Genomic DNA, 18,253 nt, shown 5'->3' with positions numbered 1-18,253 from the left:
TGTACTATGTAAGGCGCTGCGGAACCCTTGTGGCGCCATATAAATAAAGGATAATAATAATAATAATAATAATAATAATAATAATAATAATAATAATAATAATAATAATATAGATTGTAAGCTTGCGAGCAGGGCCTTCCTACCTATATATCTGTCTGTTATTACCCAGTTTTGTTCTATCAATGTTGACAATTGTAAAGCGCAACGGAATATGCTGCGGTATATAAGAAACTGTAAATAAATAAATAAATAAATTAGTTGGTCATATGTAAGTGACCCCCTTCTGTGGAATCCAAATGTCAAATTTGTTGCCCAAGACTCTTTAACTCTTGCAACACTACAGCCATTTATTCAAAATGGTAAAATCCGGTGCCTGTGCCCAATTTGCTAGCCTATTTCATGCCTAAAACCTTGTTGGGCCAGGCAAAATACAAATGGGTCAAGAGAAAGTGACCTCATGCTATTGGTTGGTAGTGTCAAATTTGGTGCCCAAAGCTATTTAACCCTTGCATCACTACAGCTACTTATTAAAAATGGTAAAATATGGTGCCTGTGCCTACTTTGCCAACCTATTTCATGCCCAAAACCTTTTTTTGGCCATGCAAAATAAAAGTGGGTCAAATGTAGTTGACCCCCCTTCTGTTTATTTAAAATGTAATTTTTGTGGTCCAAGGCTATTTAACCCTTGCAAAACTGCAGCTGCACTACATAATCAAATCAATACAATATGTGCCTATGCCCACTTTGCCAGCCTATTCAATGCCCAAAACCTTGTTGGGCCAGGCAAAATACAAGTGTGTCACAAGTAAGTGACCTCCCTCTGTTATAGTTTTACCACCTCTCTCTTGTCATACCTCATTCCCCTGCCTGTTCACCTTTACCTGACTCTACTTCATCCCTCCATTCCTCTCACCCCTCTTATTCACCTGCCTAATTCCGATATCCCCTCTCTTTAACAGCGTTAGTAGTTTTTACTCCCCGTCCCCAGGTACCTACCTCATTTCCTTCATCAATTTTACCTCTCCCTCTTTCCTCCCCTCCTATAACTTAATCCCTAACTCACTCACACATTCACTTACTTCAAGGGCGCGCTTTCGGCATAGAGATGGCTGGTGAGTAAATATCTCGACACAATGACTCAAATCATTTAGATGTACGAATGATTCCAGTCACTTAAAGTTTGGTGTGTGGAGACAGCCACCTCGCTAGTCTCTCACAGCCACATTGTGATTGGACGGCGGCACTTCGGGGTGACACCTCTCTGGGAAGGAGCAGTGAATGATGCTGCTGCAGACTGAGACATTATTATTATTATTATTATTATTATTATTATTATTATTATTATTATTATTTATTTATATGGCACCACAAGTGTTCCACAGCTTCTTACAAAGTACATAAACAAATTGTTGACAAGCGACTTACAGAACAATACAATACAGGACAAGGACATGGATAATATATATTGCTACATTAGCGACCATAACACCCAGACAAGAAACAGAGCATAAGCAACCAAGTGTTAGATGCCCTAGTGGTGAATAAGATGCAGATGAAACTAAAGTAGAGAGAAGCACAAGAGGGCAGAGGGCCCTGCTCGTAAGAGCTTACATTCTTAAAGAATGTACTTTAGAGCCGACCCACTTGCAGAGGTCTAAGTCCAGGGCCGGCTCCAGGAGGAGTCAAGCTCCTATTCCTGTGCAAGAATGGGACGGCACCCGTTATGTGAGGGGTGGGTGCGGTGCAATGCCTGCTGCCGTGCAGGTGTACGTCTGTTACTTACCTTGCGTCGCACCCTCTCACCTTCAGGCCGTGTGTTGAACAGACGGTCCAGGAACCTCCAAATAGAACACGGACACGATGACCTAGGAGGAAGGAGACGAGGTGAGTACCATCCTTCCTCACGTCGACCGACGGGCCCTACCGAACCGGGGGATAAATTCAGGTTTTAAGTGAAGATCATCATTGGCACTTTTGGCCTCAGATCCCGAATTTTCACCTATCGGTACTCACGCACCAGGTGAAGATCCGTCCTTGCACCGGGTTGCAAGGTTCACCGTCCGCCCAGAAGGAAGGAGAGATAGATAGTGACAAACAAACAGGGAGAGACAGTACACACAGAAATTTCTCACCGTGTCCACTCTTGCTCTTCGTCCGCTCACTCGCCTACAGGTCCCTGTAAGGAGATACACAACACAGCCGTGCAGGGCCTAAACCTATGTCAAGCAACTACACATACTAAAATGGCATCACCCTCAACCTACAGTGTGTGTAGTGCGACAGATATAACAACAACTAAACTTTTGCCCTGCACGGAACACCAAACAGACTAAATACACAAGATCAAAACACAGTGCTGTCCCTTTAAATGTCTGCTACCTATCCAGAGCTGGCCAGCTCCTCTTCTCGGTGACTGGGGAAACCACTACCTCATGGGTGGAAGCCGTACAGCTCTCCACCACTGCTCACACCTCTAATCATCTATGCGGGGGCTACCTAATTGGCTCAGGGCCCTGGACCTAACGCCCAGGGTCTTACCAGCGGCTCAGGGTTTATGCCTGCCTACTGCAGGGTACTCAAGGGACTTGGGCCTACTGCCCAGAGTCCCGCTCTATTTTGCAGCTCAGGCCTAGTGGCCTGCCTAACGGTGGGCTCTGGTAGTGGCCTGAGCCTAATGCCCAGACCACTTTTTATGGGGCTCAGGCCTATTTGCCTGCCTATCTGTGGGCTCTGGTAGTGGTCTGAGCCTAATGCCCAGACCACTTTATATGGTGGGTGGCTCGGGCAGTTGCCCGCCTACTTTATTATATAGTGACCTGGGCCTAGTACCCAGGCCACTTACACCTACTAATGGGGCAATCCTTTCATGGGGCCTAATGCCCGCTACTGTCCCCCGGGCCTTGTGCCCGACTAATTGCCCACGGGCCTAGTGCCCGACAATACTCCACGGGCCTAGCGCCCGACAATCCTGGCGGTCTAGGGAGGGGGGTATATGGTGGGCCTCACGGAGGGCCTACCTGCTACGTTGGAAGAGGCTGCGGGGGGAGCTTCGTGACGCTCTTTTACTTTCCTCCCCCACAGTCCTCTCCGGTCCTCAGCCGCATTCTTCGGCCGCTGGCCCGTCCTGGCCAGCGGCGCCGCCTCTTCTTCCTTTCTTCCAGCCGGCACCACCTGTCTTCTTCTTCTTTGTTGACAGCGGCGTCTTCTGGCCTCTTCCGCGGCCGCCGCCCCTGTTGCCGCGCCGATCTTCCGCTCTTCGGGAGGTCTTCTCTCCTCCCTCTCCGCCGCCGAACTGAACTTTCCAGCTCGGCGCCGTCTAATACAAGACGGCGCGAGTGGGTGGGGCTATGACGCGGCGAGCCGCGATTGGCTCGTCGCGTCCGCCTCTGATTGGCTGCTGGCCCGCGAGCCAGGTTTGGCTCGCGGCCAGAGCCAAATGCCCGCAGCGCCCAACGCCTGACCGGCGCTGGGAGCAGGTACTCTCTCCCAGCGCCGGCTACCCGCCGCTTCTTGGCTGCCGGGCGCCAAGCTCCTCTGAGCTTGCGCCCGGAGCGAAGCTTCTCCCGGCGCCACTTTACCGCCGGCACTGGTGAAAGGGACCAGGCGGTCCCTTCACCAGGTGCCCGCGGTGTCTGCACCGACGCTAGGGACATTACTGTCCCAGCGCCGGCAACGGATGTGTCCCGCAGAGGACACATCCCTCCTGCCTGCCCCTGCACCTCGGCTGATGCTGGGATCAAACACGTGATCCCAGCACAGCCTTCCACAGTTACTCTTCTCGCTTGGCAAAGCTGTGCACCATCGATAAAGGGGCATGGCCTACTTTCCATAGGCAATGCATCAAAGATGATGTTAATTGGAGGAATACCTGTATGGCACGCCTCCCGTTTCATGTCAGGCTGGGGACAAGCCCAGTTTTCTGTCAGCAGCTGGGCTGCCCCAGCCGTCTACCAGCACTGAATGGATGCCACACGCATGCCCTTAAAATTATAATACGCAGAACTGTAATCTAAGCACGGGAGTGGCTCAGGGGGCCCTATGTAAGCCCTCAGATAAACAGCACAGTAATAGTTGCTGCACCACCTATCCTTTCAAAGTGTTTTGGGACCGTTTGTCCCTTTCACGGTGGTGATGAGAACTGGATTCACTTTAAATAGCCGCGCAGCCAGTCCCTTCCGGTACCGGTTTGAAGAGATCCAAAAGTTGCGGTGTGGGAAGAGACTGTAGCTTAGCGTATTCCCTGATGTGTCATATGCTCTGTCATGTACACCTAATGGTGGTCCCTCTGATCTGAAGTGAGTTGTAGTCTTTCCTTCTTTATATCTTTTCCGAACGTGGCCGGAAGTGATGTGTTCGGGCGGGCCGAATGCAGGGAAACTTTGTCTCTGAATATATTGTTCCTAGGCTTGCGATTTTGTTGTGGAAATGAAGGTAAACATCAGCACAATTTTTAATTTAGCATCACTGTGCTACAAACAAAAAATCCAATGTTATTTACCAATACTTACCCCTCCAGCGAGGACCCACAAAGTCCTCCTCCTCTTCAAGGTCCTCCGTTGGGCTGCTGGCAACCAAACGCTGGTAGCAACAGGGTCTTTTGTAATACGCATGCGCAACACGGGGACCCAGCAGTGGCTGGAAGGCTTTGCTGAAGCCAGAAGGGCCGTGACTGGTGCCCATTGCCGTCTATTGGGACTTCAGTGCTCTCACCATCTTTGATTACCGCTGTTTGTTAAATGCTGAAAAGAAGTCATACCCCTAGCGAGCGCTAAAGGAAATATACTATGTTGATAAATGGGGGCCTGAAAGTGTCTTTATTGTAGTTGCCAGAATACTGTTTATGATGGAGGATATTCTCTCATTAGGAAAAGTGATACAAGTCTCAGACTTTTGCTATACTGAATATATATTGGCCAGGCTGAGAACTTAGGTAACGGACTACAAGTCTCAGACTTTTGCTATACTGAATATACTGAATATATATTGGCCAGGCTGAGAACTTAGGTAACGGACTACAAGTCTCAGACTTTTGCTATACTGAATATACTGAATATATATTGGCCAGGCTGAGAACTTAGGTAACGGACTACAAGTCTCAGACTCTTGCTGATAAGCAATGTTATTTAGCATAACACTGCATAGTATATTAGTTTGATGTTTTTAGTTTCATTGCTAGTTAGCTCATTGAGCCTGTTATTAGCCTAGTGGTATGTGCTGTGTGTTTGTTTAACTCAATTTATTGCTAGCTATATTAGTGGGAGGGTGCTGGGCTTGTAAGCCATCAGTAATTTAACATGCCAGGTCTCCTACATATTGGTCATTAGTAGGCTGGAATAGAATGGCTGGAATTGCCCCATTCAGAAGTGCATTTTAAGATTAATACTGGCGTTACACCAGCATTGAACCAAAGTGGAACAGAAGGGAAACAACCGATCTACACTACTAAAAACCTAATCTAGATTTGGAGGAAAACCATCAACAAAGGTGATTTTAAAATCTCACTGCTATAAACTCCTGCTGACTGCATAACCTGGACTTTCAACACTGAACTCTGGTTGCTATAAAAACTCTGGCCATCACTTCTTACTATTTGTGCTGTCTCTGTGCTTAACTGATAATCTTACTGAAAACTGTTAATATCAGCTTAACTCTGTAATAATGTATTTTTACATTAGCACTTTGGTCTAGTCTTACATGATCTAGCTACTGCTACTCTCTACTCTAATATTCAAATTCTGCACCCATCTTATCTCCACTTTTTCTAAACTCTATAATTTATTTTTGTTGTGCTGACACTTTACCTCATCCTTACCATGACCATGTTGTCTCCTCCCTTCACTCAGTTTCTAACTAATCTTTTGTTCTGCCCTCTGACTCCACCTCTATCCTTTCCCCCTTCTCTCCTCCACCTCCTCCTATCTCCCCTTCTCTCTCTTCCTTCCTCCCCCTTTTCTCCCATTACTCCATTTTCTTTCTCTTATACCCCCCAAGGATCCTACTACCCCACTGGTAATCTTTCCTCCCTTACTTATCTCCCTGTCACTTTGCCCCACTTTCATTCACGTCTCCTTAACTTCCCTCCCTGCCCACTTCCTACAGGGTCCCCTCCTAGCACAGGAGCACGCATGATCCTTACATTCTATTCATCTCGGTCTCCCAAAGTATTCTCATCTCCACGCTATTGCAACCCTGATAATCTCATTCACATCTCTCCTATCAACTCTGTCACTCTATCCTGTGCCCTCTGGAATGCCAGATCAGTCTGTAACAAACTGGCCCCCACCCATGATCTTTTCATCTCCAACTCCCTGAATCTCCTGGCCATTACTGAAACCTGGATTTTACCCTCTGACACCACTTCTCCTGCAGCTCTCTTTTATGGGGGCCTCACCTTCTCCCACACCCCCAGGCCTGGGGGTCGCCATGGTGGTGGTGTTGGGGTCCTTCGATCACCTGGTTACTCATACCAACATATACCATCAGAACCATCCATTACATTCTCCACATTTGAAGTTCATGCTATACGCCTCTTCCAACCAGTACACCTCAGAGTAGCTGTCATCTACCGTCCCCCTGGCCCTCCCTCCAAGTTCCTTGACAACTTTGCTTCCAGGCTCACTCACTTTCTCTCCTCAGACCTTACCTCTATTATCCTCGGTGACTTCAATATTCCTATTGATATCCCCACAGAATCTGCTGCCTCCAAACTACTCACCCTCACTTCCTCATTTGGACTCTCCCAATGGACCTCCTCACCCTCCCATGCGAGTGGGCATTTGCTTGATCTGGTATTCACTCACCGTTGTGATATTTCTGCTTACTCCAATTCCCCATTCCCCCTCTCTGACCATCACCTCCTCTCTTTTAACCTATCCCTCTCTCCTTCCCCTCCACTACCTCCGAAAGCCACCATCACTAAGCGTAACATTGAAGCCATCGACACTGCTTTTTTTTCTTCCCTACTTGACTCACTTCTCTCCCCTATCCTCTCTTTCTCCTGCGCTGAACAAGCTGCTTCCCTATACAATGCCTCCCTTACTTCTGCTCTTGACTCTGTTGCTCCGGCGATCACTACTCACCCTCGCAAATCCACACCTCAACCCTGGCATTCCAAATGCACCAGATACCTGCAAAAATGTTCACGAACCGCCGAGCGACAGTGGAGAAGATCACCCTCTCAGGCAGATTTTCTCCATTTCAAATTCATGCTGTCATCCTACAGTGCTGCCCTTTCCCTCTCTAAACAGTCATATTTCAAGAATCTCATCTCCTCCCTGTCCTCAAATCCCCAGCGTCTCTTTTCCACCTTCAACTCCCTCCTCTGCCCACCCCCTCCTCATCTCCCCTCCTTGCTCTCTGCCACTGACTTTGCTACCTAGTTCACATCTAAAATTGATTCCACACGTCAAGACATCATATCCAACCAGTCCCCCAGCTCTCCACCTCCTCATTTCCCGGATCACCGCTCCCCATCCATTTTACAGACTCTGCCATCCTTCTCCCCTGTGACTGGAGAGGAAGTTAAGGCCCTTATCCAGTCCTCCCCCCCTTCCACCTCTCCCCTCGACCCTATCCCCTCCCACCTCCTCCGCTAACTCTCTCCTTCTGCCTGCTCCCATCTTGCCTATCTCCTTAATCTCTCCCTCTCATCTGGCACTGTTCCTTCTGCATTCAAGCATGCCCGTGTTTCCCCCATTCTTAAAAAATCTAACCTTGATCCTAACATTCTCTCTAACTACCGTCCAATCTCTCTCCTCCCTTTTGCCTCCAAACTCCTTGAGCGTATTGTTTACAACCGCCTCACCACATTTTTTTCCTCCCACTCCCTCCTTGACCCTTTTCAGTCTGGCTTCCGTTCTCTCCACTCCACTGAAACTGCCCTCACAAAAGTCAGCAATGACCTCCTTGCTGGCAAATCCAAGGGCCACTACTCACTGCTCATTCTCCTTTATCTCTCTGCTGCTTTTGACACTGTGGAACACCCTCTACTGCTGCATATCCTTCACTCCCTTGGTCTACGTGACACTGCTCTCTCCTGGCTGTCCTCCTACCTCTCTGACCATTCCTTCTCTGTTTCCTCTCATAGCGACTCCTCCCCCCCACAGCCTCTTACAGTAGGTGTTCCCCAAGGTTCTGTTCTTGGACCTCTCCTATTCTCTCTCTATACATCTTATCTAGGTAAACTCATCCGCTCTTTTGACCTCCATTATCATCTCTATGCTGATGATACTCAGATCTACCTTTCCTCACCTGATCTTTCCCCCTCTCTACTGACTTGTATATCCAACTGTCTCTCTGCTATCTCTTCCTGGATGTCCCAGCGATTTCTCAAACTTAATATGTCTAAGACTGAGCTGATAGTCTTCCCACCCTCCCACATAACATCATGTCCCACTATTTTTTTATTAATAGATGGCATTACTATTTCATCTAGCCCCAAAGTGCGTTGTCTTGGAGACATCTTGGACTCTTCCCTCTCCTTCAAACCACACATTCAGAACCTCTCGCAGTCCTGTCGTTTCCATCTCAAGAATATTTCCAAGATCAGCCCCTTTCTCACCCAGGATGCTACCAAAACCCTTGTACATTCACTGGTCATGTCCAGACTGGACTACTGTAACCTTCTCCTAGCTGGCCTCCCCAAATCCCATCCCTCTCCTCTCCAGTCTGTGCTCAATGCTGCTGCTCGGCTCATCTTCCTCTCCAAACGCTCTACTACATCTGCCTCCCCTCTTTTGCAAGCCCTCCACTGGCTCCCATTCCCTTTCAGAACCCAATTCAAGTCTCTTACACTCACTTACAAAGCCCTCACCCGTTCCTCTCCCATTTACATCTCTGATTTCATCTCCCTTCACTCTTCTGTCCGCCCTCTTCGTTCACTTAATACACGCCGCCTTTCATGCCAGTTGATTATTTCTTCCCAATCCCGCCTCCAAGACTTTGCCCATGCTGCTCCTCACCTTTGGAACTCCCTCCCTCTCCCTATCAGACTCTGCACCTCTCTACCATCTTTCAAACAAGCTCTTAAGACCCACTACTTCATTAAAGCCTTCCAGCTCTCATCCTAACTTGCTGCTACATCTTCCTTTCTCCCGGCCCACCCCATTCTGTGTCACTCCTGTTTGTCTTCCCCTCCCTTAAAGAATGTAAGCTCTTTCGAGCAGGGCCCTCTACCCTCTTCTGCTTCTCCCTACTGTAATTTAATTTATCTCTTACTAGCCACTAGGGCAACTAACACTTGGCTGCTTATGCGGGCGTTAATGTCACTAATATAGCAATGTTTATCCATGTCCTGTATTGCATTGTATTGTAAGTCAATGGTTACTTTTTTGTCTATGTACTTTGTAAGGCGCTGCGGAACACTTGTGGCACCATGTAAATAAATGATGATGATGATGATGATGATGGAGTTAATCCATTTTCTTCTCCTTTGTGTAAATCATATGGGGCATTCTAACTTCTTCTGCATAACAAACAGTGCATTGTGAGTGCCTTCAACATTCTGTGCAGCACAGGTAGATTTCTACTCTCACCTGCTGGTGCTGGGTCCCGCTATTTATTTAAGTTCACCCCACTCTGTTTGTTTCAAGTGCAAATTTTGTGGTCCATGGCTATTTAACCCTTGCAAAACTACCGCTACTTATTCAAATCAATACAATCTGTATTTGTGCCCACATTGCCAGCTTATTTCATGCTTTCCAGCCTATTTCATGCCCAAAACCCTTTTGGCCCTGGCAAAATACATGCGGGTCATATGTAAGTGATCTCCCTCTGTATGTTTCAAGTGTAATTTTTGTGGCTCGAGGCTATTTAACCCTTTAAAAACTACAGCTACTTATTCAAATCAATACAATCTGTACGTGTGCTCACTTTTTGCCAGGTATTCAGTCGGGAAGCCGGCGGACCTAATCCCTATAGCCGGCTTCCTGACTGTCATATCCCGGCAAGGGTCTAAAGGCAGGCGTCGATATGCCGACGCCTGTCATTAGACATACACTCGGAGCCCGACGCCCGGCATCCCGATCGAAGGGACGCCGAGCGCGGATAGCCACAGGGGGGGAGAGTTAGGTTTAGGGTTCCCGGGGGGGGACTTAGGGTTAAACACCCCCCCTGGGAGTTTAGGTGTAGGCTATGGGAAGGGGGAGTCAGCATTAGGCACCCCCTCAGGGGACTTAGGTTTAGGCGGCGGGGAAGGGTGGTTAGGTTTAGGCACTTAGAGAGGGGATTAGGGTTAGGCACTGGGGGGAAGGTTAGGGTAAGGCACCGCGAAGGAAGGGTTATGGGGGTCGAAATAGGTTAGTATATACTTACCTTTAATGATCGGGATTTCCTTTTCTGCCGAGATGCCGCTGTCAGGATTCCAACTGCCGGGCATGGGTCCAGCGGTAAATCATACCGATACCCTTTGCCAGCCTATTTCATACCCAAAGCCTTATTGGGCCATGCAAAATACAAGTGGGTCACGAGAAAGTGACCTCATGCTACTGGTTGGTAGTGTCAAACTTGGGGCCCAAGGCTATTTAACCCTTGCATCACTACAGCTACAATACTTGTTCAAAATGGTATAATGTGGTTCCTGTGCCCACTTTGCCAGCCTATTACATGCCCAAAGCCTAGCTGTACCAGGCAAAATACAAGTTTGTTGCCCAAGGCTATTTAACCATTGCACAACTACAGCAACTTATTCACATATATAGGTATTGTGCCCACTTTACCACCCTATTTCATGCCTAAAACATTGTTAGGCCAGCCCAATTGCATTAAGGTTATATGTATGTGACCTTCCTCTGTGAACTCCAAGTGTCAAATTTTGTTGCCCACGGCTATTTAACCCTCACACAACTACAGCTACTTATTCATGTGTATAATATCTGGTTTCCATGCCCACTTTACCACCCTATTTCATGCCTAAAACCTTATTGGACAAAGCCAATTGCATGAGGGTTATATGTAAGTGACCGCCCTCTGTGGTTTCCAAGTGTCATATTTGTTGCCCAAGGCTATTTAACCCTTGCACAACTATAGCTACTTATTATTTTTATTATTATCATCATTTATTTATATGGCGCCACAAGTGTTCCGTAGCACCTTACAAACTATATAGACAAATAAGTAACCAGTGACTTACATTACAATACAATACATTACAATACAGGACATGGATAATAAACATTGCTATATTAGCGAACTTTACGCCCACATAAGCAGCCAAGTGTCAGTTGCCCTAGTGGGGAGTAAGATAAATTAAATGACAGTAGGGAGAAGCACAAGAGGGTAGAGGGCCCTGCTCGAAAGAGCTTACATTCTTAAAGGGAGGGGTACACAAACAGAAGTGACACAGAATGGGGTAGGCGGGGAGAAAGGAAGATGTAGCAGCAAGTTAGAATGAGAGCTGGAAGGCTTTAATGAAGTAGTGGGTCTTGAGAGCTTGTTTCAAAGATTGTAGAGAGGTGCAGAGTCTGATGGGGAGAGGGAGGGAATTCCAAAGGTGGGAGCAGCACGGGTAAAATCTTGGAGGCGGGAGTGGGAGGAAGTAATCAATTGGCATGAAAGGCGGCGCGTATTAAGTGAACAAAGAGGGCGTACAGAAGAGTGAAGGGAGATGAGATCAGAGATGTAAATGGGAGAGGAAGGGGTGAGCGCTTTGTAAGTGAGTGTGAGAACCCTGAATTGTTTTCTGAAAGGGAATGGGAGCCAGTGGAGGGCTTGCAAAAGAGGGGAGGCAGATGTAGTAGAGCGTTTGGAGAGGAAGATGAGCCGAGCAGCAGCATTGAGCACAGACTGGAGAGGAGAGAGATGGGATTTGGGGAGGCCAGCTAGGAGAAGGTTACAGTAGTCCAATCTGGACATGACCAGTGAATGTATGAGGGTTTTGGTAGCATCCTTGCTGAGAAAGGGGCTGATCTTGGAAATATTCTTGAGATGGAAACGACAGGACTGCGAGAGGTTCTGAATGTGTGGTTTGAAGGAGAGGGAAGAGTCCAAGATGTCTCCAAGACAACGTACTTTGGGACTAGATGAGATAGTTATGCCATCTATTAATAAAGAAATAGTGGGACATGATGTTATGTGGGAGGGTGGGAAGACTATCAGCTCAGTCTTAGACATATTAAGTTTGAGAAATCGCTGGGACATCCAGGAAGAGATAGCAGAGAGACAGTTGGATATACAAGTCAGTAGACAGGGGGAAAGATCAGGTGAGGAAAGGTAGATCTGAGTATCATCAGCATAGAGATGATAATGGAGGTCAAAAGAGCTGATGAGTTTACCTAGATAAGATGTATAGAGAGAGAATAGGAGAGATCCAAGAACAGAACCTTGGGGAACACCTACTGTAAGAGGCTGTGGCGTGGAGGAGTCGTCGTGAGAGGAAAAAGAGAAGGAACGGTCAGAGAGGTAGGAGGACAGCCAGGAGAGAGCAGTGTCACGTAGACCAAGGGAGTGAAGGATATGCAGCAGTAGAGGGTGGTCCACAGTGTGAAAAGCAGCAGAGAGGTCAAGGAGAATGAGCAGGGAGTAGTGGCCCTTGGATTTGGCAGCAAGGAGGTCGTTGCTGACATCTGTGAAGGCGGTTTCAGTGGAGTGGAGAGAACGGAAGCCAGACTGAAAAGGGTCAAGGAGGGAGTGGGAGGAAAGAAATGTGGTGAGGCTGTTGTAAACAATACGCTCAAGGAGTTTGGAGGCAAAAGGGAGGAGAGAGATTGGTCGGTAGTTAGAGAGAATGTTAGGATCAAGGTTAGGTTTATTTAAGAATGGGGGAGACAAGGGCATGCTTAAATGCAGAAGGAACAGTGCCAGAAGATAGGGAGAGATTAAGGAGGTGGGCAAGATGTTAGCAGGCAGAAGGAGAGAGGTAGCGGAGGAGGGGAGAGGTGGAAGGGGGGGAGGACTGGATAAGGGCCTTAACTTCCTCTCCAGTCACAGGGGAGAAGGATGTCAGAGTCGGTTAAATGGATGGAGAGGGGTGATCCAGGAAAGGAGGAGGTGGGGAGCTGGGGGACTGGTCGGATATGATGCCCTGACGTATAGAATCATTTTAGATGTGAAATAGGTAGCAAAGTCAGTGGCAGAGAGCAAGGAGGGGAGACAAGGAGGGGGTGGGCAGAGGAGGGAGTTAAAGGTGGAAAAGAGACACTGGTGATAATAGGACAGGGAGGAGATGAGATTCTTGAAATATGACTGTTTAGAGTGAATATAGTGATTGGGCCAACTTTACCACCATATTTCATACCCAAAAACTTGTTGGGCAAGGTCAATTGCAAGTGGCTCATATGTAAGTGACCACCCTGTGTGGATGTCACGTGTCAAAGCGGTGCCCAAGGCTATTTAACCCTTGTACAACTACAGAAACTTATTCAATTATAGAAAATCTGGGACCTTTGCCCACTTTACCACTTATTTCATGCCAAAAACCTTAACCTCAATTTACCACCCTAGTTCATGCCCAAAACCTTGTTGGGCTTGGCCAATTGCAAATGGGTCATATGTAAGTGACCCCACTGTGTGAGTTCCAAGTGTCACATTTGTTGACCAAGGCTACAGTATTTGACCATTGCACAACACAGCTACTTATTCAAATGTGTTAATTGGTGACTGTGCCCACTTTACCACCCTATTTAATCTCCAAAACCTTATTGAGCAAGGCCAATTACAAGTGCGTCACATGTAAGTGACCTCCGTCTGTGGATTCCGAATGTCAAATTTGTTGCTCAAGGCTCTTTAACCCTTGCACAACTACAGCTACTTATTCAAATATAGAAAATCTAGTCCCTGTGCCCACTTTACACCTAATTTCATGCCCAAAAACTTGTTGGGCAAGGCAAATTGCAAGTTGGTCATATGTAAGTGACCCCCCCTCTGTGGATTCCAAGTGTCAAATTTGTTGCTCAAGGCAATTTAACCCTTGCACAACTTCAGCTACTTATTCAAATATATAAATTAGTCAATGTGCCCACTTTACCAACCTATTTCATGCCTAAAACCTTGTTGGGCAAGGCCAATTGCATGAGGGTTAAATGTAAAAGACCTTTCTGTCTGGATTCCAAGGGTCAAATTTGTTGCCCAAGGCTATTTAACCCTCACACAACTACAGCAACTTAGTCAAATTTATAAATTGGTGTCTGTGCCCACTTTAATGCCCTATTTCAAGCCCAAAACTTTGTTGGTGAAAGCCAATTGCATTTTAAATAAATGTAATTGACGCCCCTCTGTGGATTTCAAGTGTCAAATTTGTTTCCCAAGGCTATTTAACCCTCACACAACTACAGCTACTTATTCAAATGAATAAAATATGGTGCTGATGCCCAATTTACCACCCTAGTTCATGCCAAAACCTTGTTGGGCAAGGCCAATTGAAAGTTGGTCATTTGCAAGTGACCTTCCTCTGTGGATTCCAAGTGTCAAATTTGTTGCCCAAGGCTCTTTAAACCTTGCACAACTACTTATATCAATATATAAATTGGTGCCTGTGCCCACTTTACCACCTAATTGCATGCCCAAAAAGCTTGTTGGGCAAGGCCATATGTAAGTGACCCCACTGTGTGAGTTCCAAGTATCAAATTTGTTGCCCAAGGCTATTTAACCCTTGCACAACTATAGCTACTTAAGCTGGCCATCCACTATACAATTTTTTGTCAGTTTCTGTCCAATCTGGCTGGTTGGAATAAAAACTTAGTAATGTATCGGAGCAAATGCCAGTCGATCATATGGTTTTAAGCACTAAAACAATCCATCCACGGACAGTAACATCACAGTTGTTTTTAAGAAGATGGTAAGAGAGACAGGAAACTGGTAGAGGTTTGGCTACGGGGGATGAGCTCGCTCTGACCAGAGGGCCTGATTCAGAGCCGGACACTAATTGCAGCCGCTCGTTCCGAAAAATGGGCTGGCTATTTAAATTAAGTGCTCGCTCTTTGCAGTCTGTTGACGCCTCTATGTCTGAACGAGCGAACGAAACATGCGCTCACTATTTTGGAAAAAACGCCCCCTGGCCGCTGGCATCATACGTCATCTCCGCTATTTATTTGATTAATCAAGTACATCGAAAGGCGTATGAACTGCTCGCAGTGCTTGTGGTTGGATTTTCCTACCGCAATCATGCGAGCAGTTCAGGCTAAAAAACAACCAAGTGACGTGGTCGATGACACTGGCATTAGCTATTTTGCGAGCACACGATTTTCGACCACACTGACTGGTTCGTGCATGCGTACTAAAACCCATACGCATGCGCAGATGTGCGAACATCGCTCGGAGCGGCCGCTTACGAGCGGCTCTGAATCAGGCCCAGTGTACCTAGGAGATCTGTGTGATTTAGGAACATGGTGCAATTACAACAAAAACTCAGTAAAACAGGAGTCAGACAATACAGCCTAGATCACTGTATATTAGCCCAGGTCACAGCAATAGTTATAGCCCAATTAGAGAGGAGGTGGGTGGCTCTTAGAAGAGCCTTTGTGTTCATGTGGGAGGTAGAAGGAAAGCAGATCACTTGGCGCTGGTGTACTTGGTGACGGCCTTGGTGCCCTCGGACACGGCGTGCTTTGCCAACTCTCCCGGCAGTAGCAGGCGTACGGCGGTCTGGATCTCCCGGGAGGTGATGGTGGAGCGCTTGTTGTAATGAGCCAGACGGGAAGCTTCCCCTGCAATGCGCTCAAAGATATCATTCACAAAGGAGTTCATGATGCCCATAGCCTTGGAGGAGATGCCGGTATCTGGGTGCACCTGCTTCAGCACCTTGTACACGTAAATGGCGTAACTCTCCTTCCTGGTCTTCCTACGCTTCTTCCCATCTTTCTTCTGGGTCTTAGTCACCGCTTTTTTTGAGCCTTTCTTGGGCGCTGGCGCAGACTTGGCTGGGTCAGGCATTATAGATATAACAGGTTTTCACACACAGAAAAAAAAACATGTAACTGAAATCTCCCAGACCTGCTTCATTTATAGTCAGCTCATGCAAATAAGGCTTTACCCGTGCTGAATGCACTATTGGGTAGACGTGTCATGTGATGTACTCCGCCTCAAAAACCCATTATTCATTTGCCGATTGGTTCGTGCATGAACATGTATTGCATTGGTTGCTTTTTAAGCAGACCAATCACAGAGCAGGTTGTAGGTCCCATCTGAGTGTATATATAACAAGCAGGTCAAGATCGCAAACTTGTTTCAGCTAGATTTATTATATTGTATCTTTGTGAGTCGGACTCAAGAATGTCTGGAAGAGGGAAACAAGGCGGCAAGACCCGGGCTAAGGCAAAGACCCGCTCATCTCGAGCTGGGCTCCAGTTTCCAGTCGGTCGCGTTCACCGTCTGCTGAGGAAGGGAAACTATGCAGAGCGTGTTGGAGCCGGGGCACCGGTGTACCTGGCCGCAGTTCTCGAGTACTTGACGGCTGAGATTCTGGAGCTTGCCGGAAATGCCGCCCGTGACAACAAGAAGACCCGCATTATCCCCCGCCACCTGCAGTTGGCTGTGCGTAATGATGAGGAGCTAAACAAGCTGCTCGGTGGGGTGACTATCGCTCAGGGAGGTGTCCTGCCCAACATCCAGGCTGTACTACTACCCAAGAAGACCGAGAGCCACAAGGCAGCTAAAAGCAAGTAAAGTTGCTTTTAGATACATGTCCCCATAACACAAAGGCTCTTTTCAGAGCCACCCACCCCGTCCCTAAAGAGCTGATTCATGGCTTCAAATATACCAGTGCGAGTAAACGAGCCCGATTTAGCGGTAGAGCCATTGTGCGCCTTCTAGAATTAGAAAACTTGTAATAGTGCAGACACCTAAAGGGGAAGTTTATAGCTCTGTGTATAGAACGTGGGGATGGCTCTGTAAAGGACTGTACAGGGAAACCCAACATTCTGATATAAACATTAAAGGTTTTTAACTTGATTTGCAACGACTACTTGTGACTTGTTAGCCTAGTTCCCTTTGCCAACGCTGGATAGATGAGACTTCAGCCTTTTAACGATGGCAGCGACAGGCTGGCAGGAAGGAGCGGGGTACTACAGAGTGTGGCAACTAAATAAGGAGACTGGTCATGTAGCCTCCACCGCGGGGGTAAACGGAGCTGAGATTTTAACAACGTTCTGCCACTTAAATTAATATGTAGTTTATGCTTCAGCTCTTTTAGAAAGATTTGGTGGCTCTGAAAAGAGCCTTTGTGTTTTTTGCGTGTATAGGAGTGCCGAGTACTATCTATGCCCTCTCCCCTCGGATCCTGCGGGCCAGCTGGATGTCTTTGGGCATGATGGTCACCCTCTTGGCGTGGATGGCGCACAGGTTGGTGTCCTCGAAGAGCCCGACCAGATAAGCCTCGCTGGCCTCTTGTAGGGCCATGACAGCAGAGCTCTGGAAGCGCAGGTCGGTCTTGAAGTCCTGGGCAATCTCTCTCACCAGACGCTGGAAGGGTAGCTTACGGATCAGCAGCTCAGTGGATTTCTGGTAGCGACGGATCTCTCGGAGGGCAACAGTCCCTGGTCGGTAGCGATGAGGCTTCTTCACACCGCCGGTAGCTGGGGCGCTCTTCCGCGCAGCCTTGGTTGCCAGCTGCTTGCGGGGAGCTTTCCCTCCTGTAGATTTGCGGGCGGTCTGCTTGGTTCTGGCCATCGTGCTATACGCTAGTACTGTTGGAAGTAGAATGAATATGACTAAAATAGCCGGCAACAACTCTATTTATGCGCTGTGATTTAATAAATTTAGAGCGCCCTTCTTCCTGATTGGCTGAGGGAAATTTTTGGCGGGCTCTTTCAAAGTTACAACGACTTTGTTTTCTCATCAGTTGATTATATACAGAATGTAAGATTACACGCCAGCGCGGAAATTACAATAAATGGTGTTTTTCGTTTGTTTTTGTTTCCTTCTATTCCAGCCAGAATAAACAACGAGAAACATACGGACGGTGATACACTACAATTGTGGACTCTGTTCGGGTGTAAAGTCTCTTGAAATAAATGACATAATCACATACAGTACTGAATAGCTGCCCTGAGCGGGAACAGTTTTGTGTTTAAACAATATGATACCTTCAAGCTACACTCCGGGAGATCATAGTATATACTGTAACTGCAGTAAAAGCAGCCTAGCTCAATGTATCAGCAAAATTCACAATATAATTATAACCATTTTACTAATAAAGCATTAGGAATACATTTATATTATGGTAGGTATCAGTTGTCAATTTGTCATATTGTAAATAGTATTTGAACTGAGTATACTCAGAAGTTTTGCATGCAGTGGATACAATACGATACTAATGAGAAAC

The 18,253-nt window shown here is 47.2% G+C and overlaps 3 protein-coding genes across 3 annotated transcripts; 1 reads left to right on the top strand and 2 right to left on the bottom strand.

Annotated features, from left to right (window-relative positions):
* Nucleotides 1–15,453: 15,453 nt before the first annotated feature.
* Nucleotides 15,454–15,866, bottom strand: LOC148515520 (histone H2B 1.1-like). Its single transcript, XM_088479976.1, has one exon. The coding sequence runs from the start codon at nucleotides 15,862–15,864 to the stop codon at nucleotides 15,484–15,486; it is 381 nt and encodes a 126-aa protein (XP_088336102.1). The 5' UTR covers nucleotides 15,865–15,866; the 3' UTR covers nucleotides 15,454–15,483.
* A 310-nt stretch (nucleotides 15,867–16,176) lies between these two features.
* Nucleotides 16,177–16,651, top strand: LOC148515519 (histone H2A type 1-like). Its single transcript, XM_088479975.1, has one exon. It carries the CDS (start codon nucleotides 16,204–16,206, stop codon nucleotides 16,594–16,596), a length of 393 nt encoding a protein of 130 aa, XP_088336101.1. The 5' UTR covers nucleotides 16,177–16,203; the 3' UTR covers nucleotides 16,597–16,651.
* A 476-nt stretch (nucleotides 16,652–17,127) lies between these two features.
* On the bottom strand, nucleotides 17,128–17,614 carry LOC148515518 (histone H3). The gene has a single exon (XM_088479974.1). The coding sequence runs from the start codon at nucleotides 17,596–17,598 to the stop codon at nucleotides 17,188–17,190; it is 411 nt and encodes a 136-aa protein (XP_088336100.1). The 5' UTR covers nucleotides 17,599–17,614; the 3' UTR covers nucleotides 17,128–17,187.
* Between the last annotated feature and the right edge of the window lie 639 nt (nucleotides 17,615–18,253).

This window comes from Taudactylus pleione, unplaced genomic scaffold (assembly GCF_031769625.1).
Source record: "Taudactylus pleione unplaced genomic scaffold, aTauple2 ptg000248l, whole genome shotgun sequence".
NCBI classification, from domain to species: domain Eukaryota; kingdom Metazoa; phylum Chordata; class Amphibia; order Anura; family Myobatrachidae; genus Taudactylus; species Taudactylus pleione.
The sequence above is the reverse complement of the archived record's forward strand: the minus strand, read 5'-3'. Positions and strand labels throughout refer to the sequence as shown.